The 12,162-nt window shown below is 44.8% G+C and overlaps 1 protein-coding gene across 2 annotated transcripts in view; it reads left to right on the plus strand.

The window, feature by feature from the left end:
- The window catches only part of LOC144512721 (dystrophin-like), a 377,468-nt gene that overhangs the window by 183,564 nt on the left and 181,742 nt on the right, over positions 1–12,162 (plus strand). For both annotated transcript variants that reach the window (XM_078243603.1, XM_078243602.1), the window contains 2 exons: positions 8,112–8,246; positions 10,599–10,748. In XM_078243603.1, coding sequence (XP_078099729.1) covers positions 8,112–8,246; positions 10,599–10,748 — 285 coding nt within the window. The remainder of the gene's footprint in view (positions 1–8,111; positions 8,247–10,598; positions 10,749–12,162) is intronic.

The raw sequence follows: 12,162 nt of genomic DNA on the forward strand, positions 1-12,162 counted from the left end.
AAAAGATGGTTGGAGACTTACAATCAATAATTTGTAATACGCAATTCAATCTCTCGCTTTAGTTTTTCTTTTTTCTTGACCCATGATAGTAAAAGTAAATTCTGGTTTGAGGTGTTGTTGTAATATTAGCTACATATTATGTAAATGTCAAGAGGACTTCGTCAATTTTCTTCGGTCAGTGTCTCTGTCTTACTTCTCCTCTGTGACTGTTCACCATCTGTGCAGATAAGTCACGTGTGTCAGTCTGCTCACTGTTTGCTGCTGTTATCTATGTCTGAGGTGCCTGCTCTACCCCTCCCTTTAATTAATTAATTCATTTTTTTTTTTTTTTTCCCCTGAACTTTTCCTTCTTCTGCCCCGGTCTGTGGCTACACAGAGAAAAAGCATACTGAAATTAAACACAGATACATACTGTTGTCAGGTAGTAAATCATCGTAGTTAACTTAATTGTTCCTATTGTGGCTGTTTAGCCATTACAGCTTGTAATTACTAGTGTTTAAACATTTTCACCTTACTTCCACAATATTCAGAAGTTTTTTATTTTTATTTTTCGGCAGTATTGGGAAAGCATGTTCTCTGTTGTTAATAGGAAAACTATCATTTAAATGTCGGTCAGAGAAAGGCAAGACGTGGGTCAATGGTCAATTTGACTTCTGAGTGAAGATTAACTGTTGTGAAATGTAAGTCTATACAATCCAGCGACACATGGCAAATGCCAACCAGCATCTCTACAGGAGCACTAAGATTTTGACATGTCAACTTCAGACCTCCAAGACCAATTTGTGGGGCCGCAGGGTTTATTGGGCAGCCTCATTAGGGTTGGGGCCATTGTGGAGCCTGTTGGTTTCGGCACCGGGGGCCCTGTTGGCTGGGGAGGAAAATACACGCCCTGCTGCACTGAGCCTTGTGCATTCGCCTGCTGTATCGACAGGATCTGCGGTAATGTCCTGGTTTACCACATGCATAACACAGACGGTGTGACAGGTTTTGTGGCTGCCTCTGATATCCAGCCTGTGATAAACCTGTTCCTCTACCATGCCTATGGAACTGACCCCGAGGTGGCTGTACTAAACTGTATGTCAGAGACAGTCATCCTCTTTTTTTGGCCTTCGCTCTCTCCCTATTCATGTGATGACACACTAGATCCATCCATTCATCAATAGGCAAGCGTGACTGTCCCTGCGTGTCTTTTACAGCCTGTTGCACATAGTCAGAAATGTCAGCCATAATTGCAGCTTTAAATAACAATCTAGTGGCAAGATTGTGGTTAGGGTGGGTGTTAGTCACATCAACCCAATCGGTTTGTGCACGTCTAGCGTATTGTTCAGGTGTCTCATCAGATTTTGGCTCTATTTTAACTAACAATGCCTCCCCTCTTGCAGAGGGAAATACGGCTCTCATGGCCTTCCATACTGCTCTTCTGAATCCTGTAAAAGAGATGCCATCAGGGGCATTAGAGGTTTTAGCCTCTGTTTCTACTTTCGCCAGCAAGGCAATTGATAAGGATGCGCTTATGAAAGCTCTAATATCCCCTAAGGTCAAATGTTCACCTCTTGTGTATCTCTCCATCTTCCTAATCCAGGGCTCTGCTCCATGATGCACATCTGGCAACTTCCTTAGGAGTGCCTCCATATCTGTGTGTCCCCAAGGCTTATATGTAGCATGTTTAGGATCCATAGGATTAACCATTAGAGGAGCCATTGTATGTGCCTGATGTTGCCTGATGTGGTAACTGTGAGGTCTGTGACTGTGATGGTACTGCTGATGGATAACAAAAACTGCTTAAGCCTGTATCTAGCAAACTAGGTGGTGTCACTATGGTGACTTTGCGTAATGGTTCTCCAGCCATGTACTGACACGTTAAGTCAGGTGTGGAGATTCCAGGATTATGTGTCCAGGAGGAAAGGGCTGAAGGCGGTGACATTTTTTTCGCATCACGGGAATCAGCAGGCATTCCATACTGATGATAGTGCTGTCTGGCCACTTCCAACACTCTATCATGTGAGACTTCCATCGTTGAGTCATTTGCTGTTGTCCCTTCTACTCCTACAGTCATTTTACCATTTATTTCATATTTCTGTCCTAAGTGGGTGAGTGTAACTGGGCACTGATTAGCTGAGGCTGGCATGGGTGGGGGTGGAGAATGTGAGGACGGAACGAATGGGTCGCTAGGCGAGAACTGCATGACTGGGGTTGCGGGAGGACAGGAAGGAGGGGGAGAGGTTGAATGCCAATTTGTTTTGAGTTTTTGATTTTTTTTTCAATTTTTTGTTCTTGTGGGTGTTAATCAATGTGCTCAATTTGTACACCAATCTCCTTTTCTCATCCTGTTTTGATAGTTTTTTCTTCAACACGCATTTATTAAACACGGACGTTTTTTCTAGTTTTTTTCAGGTCGTTTTCTGCTTTTAATTCGCACTGGAGTAGTTTCTCCATCATCTCCCAGGTTATTGGGTCATTGCTTCCATCCGCAGGTAACATGCCATTTTCCTGGTAATCAGTTTTTAACGCTTTAAGTTTTCGCTTTAACTTATCCTTCCGTTTCGGAGCTTTGGCGTTCAGAGTTAATGCGGCCAACATGTTCCAATCTCTTTCAAAGGTCATTTTTGCCAATTCAAGTTATTTATGTTCAAGAAAAACGTTGTGATCGTGTGTTACAGTTCAAGCTGTTATATTCGTGTGCTGAACAGCTCAGAGACAGAAACGCCCACCTGTACCCTGATCCAGTCACTCTCTGACTGCTGTCTGAGACAGTTCTTTCCCTCTCAGAGTTTTTCTCCCTCTTTAATATACCAAACAGGTATATTCTATTATGAACCGTAGCACTAGCACGAGATTAGTTCTAAATGCAAAATGCATTACAGATAGTCTATTCCAATTATTATCGTTATTATTATTATTATTAGATTATAGGTATATCAGTAATAAATTGAATAAGCGCAGTTAACCCCAACCAAAAACGTCAAACGCACAAAAAACAACAAAGCACCGTAACCCACGCAGACAGCACATGTACAACAAGCAACCACGCACATGAAACGACTAGCGAAACAACAAATCAACACTGAAATATGAACAGACAAAACGCCACATGTAGAACAAAACACTTGTTGTCCTCCAGATGCCTTCAACACAAGTGGGGCAAAGTTCACGCATTTCCTCACACCAAATCCCAAGTCAAAGTGCAAATCGTCAGATACCATACACTGCAGACAAATAATAGTTTATAGCTAGTGTTCGAGACAGGGACAGCTCAGAGCTCCGGGAGTGGTTTAATCAGACTCCTCCACTGCGTGTCTCACAGTTTTTTATGCATTTCTGAGTTGTCTGAAAAAGGCCAGGTAGCGTGTATAGACTTCACTCGAGCCGCGTACCCTTGTCTGATGATTGTTATCACACCAGAGACACCTTTGTCAGACTTCTGTTTTTTCTCATAAAAAGCAGAGCGGTATATATGGATTTCACCCGAGCTACGCGCTCCTGTCAGTGATTTTACACACTGAGACACTTTTCAGAGAACAAAACAGGGAAACTTTCACTAGCGGTAATGCCCTCAATTCCTCAAAAGATCTCGCTCTGACGTCATGGCTCAAAGGCCAAGTGTTCAGGTGAAAACACTCAATATCCCGCCATGGAATCCCATATGCAAGGTCGAATTAAGAATTCGAACATGCATGAAACGTTCATTCAACATCAGAATTTGCACGAGCACTGTAAATCTGGATCCGACCATCTAAAAATCACTCCCTTCATCACAGCCAAAGAGGTATCATCTCCGTTCAAACTCAGTCACAGTCGAAGAGGCATCATCATGGCAATAACATCCACAGCGCGTTTTAAGCCCAATTTGAAATGCTCAAATCACTAGACCACACTCCTTAAGCAAGGGGCGTAGGCATGCAATATTATTCACCAAATTACAGCCAAATTGAAATGCTTGTCACACACTCACCCAGGTCCAAGATAAATTTAGTAATGAAATTATTAAATTATAAAAATTGTGAGAAATTCGGTCTTAAGAGACAACAGGCATCTCTTACCTTTTAAGTTGTGTCGGCCGATTGGACCCGGAGAGCAGAGAGTCTGAGATGTGAAGACAGCCAAAAAAAATCTGGACAGCTTCAAGTGGAAGAGTGAGTTGATCTGTCACCAGCAACGTCGGGGTCACCATGTAGGATTTTATACTAAAAAGTTAAGTTAAAGTTAAGTTAAAGTTAATAACAAGCTTTAGTGAAAAATGATATTGCAAAATACAAGAGTGTATGCATACAGATCAGATACTATACAGGTCTACCTTTCACCTATTGGTCAGTCAAAGATTTCCCCAGCATCTGATGCCCTAACTTAAAATGCTCTCTTATTTATCCAGTTCCATCCCAAACTCTGGTGGTGCTGTCATCAGTTGGATACAGTCTAGATCTTCTGGCTCCAGCCGGCTCCTAAGATTCTGTAACACACTGTATGAAAAATGACCTTGACTTTTCCCACTCAGCTCAACGGAGACAAGTCGCTATTGTTGGATTTGAACACCTGTGTGCTTTAATCTCCTGCAAACTTTAAGGAGTTTTCATGAGAGCCAGGTCATTTCCATACTTTGTGTCACAAATCCCGCGCTTGTAAAATGTTGACCATTGTTACCTCGCTCCCTCCCCCAATCAGAGAAGATCTTTCTCACACTCCTTTTATAATGTCTAATCACTGTAAAACTAAATGGCCTCTCATAACCCAGGGTGCATAAAAAGGCAACAAGGTCAACACCATATCCTCTAAAACCTCTTCTTAACTCTTTTCACAAAATATATTCTAACACCGCCTGTCTTTTTTGGAGTGAGAAAGTAGTGGGAGTAAAATCCCTCGTTCTCCTCCCCTGGAGGAACGTGAGAAATTGCCCCTTTTGACAGTAGCTCCTCTAGCTCTGACGTCATGGCATCTGACCCTGCCTGAGATGACACGGTTGTCTCCAACACGCCCACAAAGCGAGGCAGGGGGGAAGCGAACTGGAGTGTGTAGCCCCGTGTTATCAGCTTTGACATCCATGAGTCCATGTGTGTCAGACTCATCCATGCTGCGCTGTGCTCTGAAAGCGGGCATGCGCATGTTTGTGTGTTGTTTACAGACATGGCCAGCATGGAGCGCAGAGCCCATTCCGCCGCTGAGCGAGACGTGTGATCGTGTCACCCAGCCCATGGTAGAGCTCTGTCGAAAGGGCAGTGGCTGGTCACCACCGCGTGGGGTGGGAGAGGCCACCGGGTCATTGTCCCGCTGGCCTCGCTCCCGCTGCCTGCATAGTGAGAGAGCGGTGGAGCTCCGCGTGCAGCGGTGGGCTGGTGTGTGAAACGACTGTCATGTTGTCAGCGCAATGTTCAGTGGGAACAAGGGCTGCTTGGTTGAGGGGAAACTGCTCTTTAGATGGATGGAAGTGGCCCTTAAAAGGGCCGTTATGGTTCCAGCTCTCAACCGTGGAGGGACAGATGTTCCTCGCGCCCCGTCATTGCCACCGTCGCCGCTGCTTGCTGGGTGGCTCGGGGGGCGGGTCAGACCAGGTGGGAGCCGCCTTCATGGTCCTCCGGCCCCGTGAAGCCTGCTGGTGAGGAGCCGGCTGTCGCTGCGGAGGGGGCGGGCGGAGGAGCGGAGGTCGAAGCCTGGGAGGATGCAACCGCAGCAGAGGCTGTGGGACGTTTCCTCTTATGGCGGTTGTTGTGGCGGCGGCGTTGCTGTGGAGGAGCCGCCTTCCAAGAGCCAAGCCTTCGTAGCTGCTCTGCCTCTTCGGCCGCCTGGTGAAGGTGGGACGTGGCCGTCTGTAGGCAGGGCCCAAATAGTCGGGAGCTATGGGGGCCGTACAGAAGCTTGCGTCTGACCTCCGTGGGTAGCTGCGACATGTCATGCCAGATGTTTCGCTGAGCCACAGTCTGCCACGCCTAAATCCTTGACACCACCGTGGACGCCGTGGTAAGGGTGAGGATGGCAGTCATAGCTTTGCCAATCTCCGTGGCTAGCTCCGGGGGAAGATCTCTCCGAGTGGTGGCCATGGCGTAGACGGCAGATGCTAGCAAAGCTAAGTTGTTCTGCGGCACAAGGCCCTGGGCCGCACACTGGTGTAACCGGTCAGTGACCTGGGCGCAGACCTGATCCTGGGGGGACGGGGGCGTCGGCTTCCGGTGGCCGAAAAACTTAGCCCTTGGAAGCAGGATGGACCCCAGGCTCTGTTCAAGGGGAGGGACCGAAAGGAAGCCCGCCTCTGTGTCGCCTTGAACCCGGGTGAACAGGGCGTAGCGAGAGAGCGAGCAGGGGCTGGAAGCTCAGCCGGGAGCGCTATGCCTCTCTGGTCTGCTGCCTTTTTAATGATGTCCGGCAGGTCCAGGAAGAGAGCCCTAGTGGTGGAGGGTGGAGCCGCCTGTGGCAGAGGGGAAGACCGCTGAAGCGGTGCCCCTGGCCGTTCCGGAGATGGGGAGAGCCGCAGTGGGAGGGTATCGATCCCTATCTCGCGGTCCAGTTTTCCCAGAAGGGAGGAGGGAAAACGGGTGAGAAAACCGTCATTCGGGTGAGTGCCGTGCCGGCGTGAGCGGCACCGAGGCAGGTCTCGCAGCGGGGGTGGAGATCCGGCAACAGGATGTAGCTGGTCCGGCAGTTGGGGCAGAGGCGAACGCCGCTGGAGGTGGAGGTGGAGGTCTTCATACTGCAAGCTTGAAGAAAAAGTGGGAGATGAACAACGGGTCCGCTCTGTTTATATACAGTATCTGCGGACGCAATTTGAGCCAGACACAAGGGCGGGAAAGAAAATCTTCACGACTGAGCAGAGGTCGCGCACGGCTCTTTTTTTTTCAAACGGCGTGCGACAAAGCCGAAACGGGAGGCCTGAACAAGTTCGCCGACAACCGGATGCCAGGACTCCCAGAGTGACTGCAAGTCTCTCTTGTAAACTTAATGGGTTAAGATGAGTTCTTTTATGGTGAATGAAAGGCTTGATCCGACAAAGTAGGTCATCGTATCAAATCGAAGCATTGACAGCAATGCTGCAGCCAGTTCTGCCGTTGTTTACTTTTTTCTTCTTCTTCTAGTCCGTAGAAAGAGCAACGTCGGTAGCCTTCGCTCATTAGCGCCACCTCTGTTCAGGAGAAGACTGCAACTAGTGTCGCGAGCACCAGCGCGGGTATAAATAGTCACGGCGATCCCATGACATCACATTTCTACACGCCAGCTGGGCTGCGTCCAGTATAATTCATGCTTTAGAGGGTGAAGCCTATGCGAAATAGAACCAGACAGTTTGGGGCAAAAAAACAGAACATCAGAATTTCTGCAGAACCCCCTGGTTTACACTTTTTGGCAGGTGAACAACATTGTTGGTAAGACTCATTAATCTAATTTTAATTAATCTAATGAACTGAATCTTCTTTTATGCTCACACCGTGCCATTTACAAATATTTAAATTTTCACAAGTTTGTGTGTGATGTCTTATAGAATGTTTCTGATGAAGTGGGTATAATGAAGGGTTTGACATTTTGCAAGCACTTTTTTGTTTGTTTGTTTGTGTGAAATCAGTTTTTTTTCGGTTTAACATATTTATTGATTTAGCTTCATTTTACATTTAGGAAGCAAATTCAATCACTTTAGTCAGACAGAGGCAACTGTTGCTAATTTGCAGATGGAAACAAACTCATCAAGCATGTTGATGTTCAACAGATGTTGATATCACAGCCTTCAACAATACTGAATAAGTGAATATGAAACAACACTAAGAGAAAGTTGAGATGGCATCTATAATGATGCCACCTGTCCTTGTCTCTCTCTCCTCAGCCCTTTCCTCCCCCCTTTTCCTTCTCTGTCCTCCCTCGATGTGAGTCTCCTCTCCATCTTCCCACTCTCCTCTGTACCTTATTTTCTTGAGACATAATTACCTCTGTGTCTTGGTATTCTTGGTAATTCAACTTTATGGTTGAAGTACTCTCTCTCACTATTTATCTTTTCTGCTCCTGCCCAACTGTCTTTCTTCTCTCTAACACATAAAATGTCAAAATGGTCATCTGTGTTTTATTTATCCATTCACTAATCCTTTTCGTCTCTGTCTGTGCCTCCTGATGATTTTGTGTGTGTATATGTGTGTGTTTTGCAGGAGGTTTGGGCATGTTGGTGTGAGTTGCTCTCCTACCTGGAGCAGGAAAACGCCTTCCTGGACCAGCTAGAGCAGAAGCTGGATGAGACTGAAAACCTCCAAGGAGGTGCGGAGGAGCTGCAGGAGGCGCTGGATGTGAGTATGAAGAGAGGGTGAACAGAACATATAAGAAAAGCTTTACGTTACAGAGACTCAGAAAAAGGGGTTGATATGATGCAAAACTTCATGTATGGGTGAGGTGTGTATGTATGTGACTTGTTAGATGAGGAGAAGGCCATTTTGTGTGTATGTTTGTGTGTGTGTGTGTGTGTGTGTGTGTGAGAGGCAAGTGCCGATTTCCTGTTAAAGAACAAAAAAGTATGTACAAAATAAAAAAAAAGGTGGTCTAAAAGTGTGTCTATAGGGGACTATGGGGGATGAGGTGGAGGAGAAGGCAGGTTGTGTTTTTCCCTTCATAAAGCAAGACGGAGGTATGCTCCTATGCTGAGGGTTAAGCCTGCTTAAATCATGCAGATCCACGCCAAGCAGTGATCACATGCATTTCTACTGTGTCCTCACAGCAGGGAAACCAGCACTGAGCCACTGTGCTTTGGTAGTAGGGCAGACTGCAGCCAAACTGGGACGTCTCTTCCCACAAACCACTCTTGCGCTAAACTGATTGGCTGAACACATTATGTTTGTGCAGGAGTTTGTAAAAGTCTGTCTGTGTTCATCTCTTAGTACTAGCTTCTACCTAATCATATCAGCCTAACTACTGTTTACTGATTGCTTTAAGCCATATTGGAGGTGTGTTAAGTTACTGATGATGTAGTCTCGCATTGCCAGACCTATCTCCACAGCGCTGCGAAGTAAGGTCTGGCCCGTCCACACATACATTCCCGGATAGGTTTAAAAAAAACGCTCTGGGTTGTGCATTTTTTTAAACCAATCACAATTGTCTTGGGTGGCGCTAAGCTCCGGTTGCAAAGATGGTGGCTCTGCAAAATGGTCTCGGAAGGAACCTGTTTTGGTGGAACATTTGCACCCCGCAAAAGAAATGTCACATACAATATTAAATTAAGTTAACTTTCCACACAATACAGTAACGTGAGCTACTAATTTGCTCTTACCAGTGTGTCGTGTGTATAACGTTCCAGTAAGATAGTAAAAGCCGTAAACATATTATTTGTAAATCTTTACAATCATTCCCCGAAAACACCAAGCAGGCCTGCCTTGTTGCACAATCCAAATTTTCTTCAAAACCTGCCATTTTCAGCGTGTAGCTTGCTAGCTCAAAGTTTGATTTTGTTTCCCGTACAAGGCGAGGGACATCCGGCGATAAACCAGTAAATGAACTGTCGATCCAGAATGCTGCTGATGCAAACAAATGCTTTCCTGCTGTTGCTGCTTCACAGTAAAAGCTTTCCATAGACTTTTATTGTGAAGCAGGAATATAGGAAATGCAATGTGTTTGTCACAGAGGTCACAGAATGTTGTAAGCAGTGCTATTCTTAGATAAAGATTAGTTTATTCTATAAGATGAGGACATATTTAATGTTATTTGGTCAATAGATCAGATTTAAGTACTGCATGGAGGAATAGTAGCAGAAACATCCACAATGAGCTTTTGCTGAAGAGTGGCAGGCAGCCGGCTCATACTGTGGTTTGTGACCAGCACAAAATAATCGTCCATAAACATCCATAATCGAAAACTTTCACCGTGCCCTGCTGTGTTGTGGGAAAACACTTGCACCGTGCCAGCACAGCTTAAATAGTCGTGATTGCTTATGGCTCAGCATGGCGTAGATATGCAACACATTCTCACTCCCATCGCGTAAAATACGGACGCTTGGTCAGGTGCCTTTGGCGTTATTATTGGTGCTAAAAGTCTCCATTAGCATCATAGCTAAACATGCTTTATCTAAACGCGCTGGGTCGGGACTATTGTCGTAACTTTTGACGCAGTTGGGTTAAGGAAAAGATCGTGGGTGGGCTTATAAAAGGTACGTTTACGTGACACGCGGGACAAGAACGGGACAGTTGGGTTTAGAAAAAGAAGAACGGGACAGTTGGGTTTAGGAAAAGAAGGACGCAACAGTTGGGTTTAGGCAAAGAAGAATGCGACAGTTGGTTTTAGGAAAACATCATGGGTAAAATGAACCCCGGTGTTGTTTGATCCATCCAATAATAATAGAAAAGTAGAATGTCAACCCGTAATGCTGATAAACAGTCTAATTTTTACATTGACCATTTACCCAGAGAGATTATGAAATCGCAGTAATCGCTAAACATGATCAACTTCCTAGATTTTTTTTAATTTAATTTTTTTTTTTTTTCACCTTCAAACAAAACAATATCAGCTTGTATGCAAAAAAAAGCCATTACCACCAAAGGCATATTTTTCTGTGGCTTCACTTAATGGAAGCTACCGTGCTGGAATTTACTACAGAAAATTCAAAGTAGTATGGTCAAGTATGACTGATGTTTTTTGTGTTTGTCTTTGTACAGAGTCTAGAGGTTCTTTTGCTGCACCCAGAGGACAACAGAAACCAGATTCGGGAGCTGGCCCAGACGCTGATGGACGGAGGCGTTCTGGATGAACTTATACAGCAAAAACTGGACGCTTTCAATATACGATGGGATGAGCTTATGGCGAGGGTAAGACATCATAAATACAGAAACATACAGCATGTACACGCTGAGGTCGGATAGTATGCTAAATGTCTAGTGAACTGTAGCTCTTGGATTGAAATAGAAAAAATATATGCAAGCAGAGACATCAGAGTTTAAAGGTCCAATGTGTAGGAATTTCTCCCATCTAGCATTGATCATATATCGCAATCAACTCTCTCGCACCACGCAGTTCAAAGTACGTATTACAGCTACGGTAGCCTTCACACTTCAAAAAGCCGGTCTCTTGCTCTTTTCAATATCCTTTTTCTTTTTCTGGGCGAGAAGAACTCCTGTTCCTGAAATTTTGATTTTGAATACGTGTGGTCCTCCATGTTTCCTTCTTCAAACTTGCCGGGGCCGGGAAGCTACGATACACATTAGCAGCATTAGCAGCACCTGTGAGTTTATTATGTGACAGCGAAAACACGAAAGGCGGAGCAGTATGTCTTGTATGTCTCTTACCGGCTAACATATTTCAAGATGGCACATGAATATGGAACGTCGTTCATGCGAATGCAAATGTAAAATTTCAAGCCAAAAGGAATACTTGGAATTGATGGTGGTGGTAAATAGTCATGAAAAAGGACAAGTTTGTGAACGGGCACATTACACACTGGACCTTTAAGGCAAATATATTTTTAGCAGTAGCTTTTGGCCACTGTAAGCTGCGTCATTCTGTCTTTTTTTGTTTACAAGAACACTCCACAGGGCACCTTTAACCAGGCTGAATAAAAATTATAAAAGTCACTTACTTTTCCTATTCACGTATCTGTTGAGAGAGATATGTTTGTGATCACAAGCATGGTCTTAAATGTAGGAATTACATTCATTCAGTGGCAATTTGCTTTAATTAACCCTAAAAGGTTCTATAGATTTGGCTACTGTATCTAACATTTGTGTTGGTGTGTTGGATTTGAACTTTCTCTTCATCCTGCCCAACTGCTTGGATTCCTTTTCCTAGTAAATTACATCTAGGGCTGAAACAATCAGTTAGTTGCTAGACAGAAAATTATTTGGCACATTTTTGATAATCATAAATTGATAATGTCGCAAAAAATGGCAAAATTTCACTGGTTCAGGCTTCTGTCATGATCCTGTGTTTTCTTAAATTTTTGTTTTTATTTTGTAGGGACACTTCTCTTGTTTCATGTCTTGTTTAGTCTATATCCATGACGTTACACTTCCGGGATTGCTCCGGTGCCAGCGGAAATTCACTCTCTTCTGCTTTCTTTGTGTTGTAATTTTAATTTCCGGGCCGATTTATGAGAACATACTGTACACAGACAAACACCGGAACAAAACGGAACATTAACACAACCCCCCTAATATTATGTGAGAATGCGCGGATCGGCTCTGATGGCATTCAAATTAATTACCTGAAATCACCCACCCACACCCA

This window comes from Sander vitreus, chromosome 24 (genome assembly GCF_031162955.1).
Source record: "Sander vitreus isolate 19-12246 chromosome 24, sanVit1, whole genome shotgun sequence".
NCBI lineage: Eukaryota > Metazoa > Chordata > Actinopteri > Perciformes > Percidae > Sander > Sander vitreus.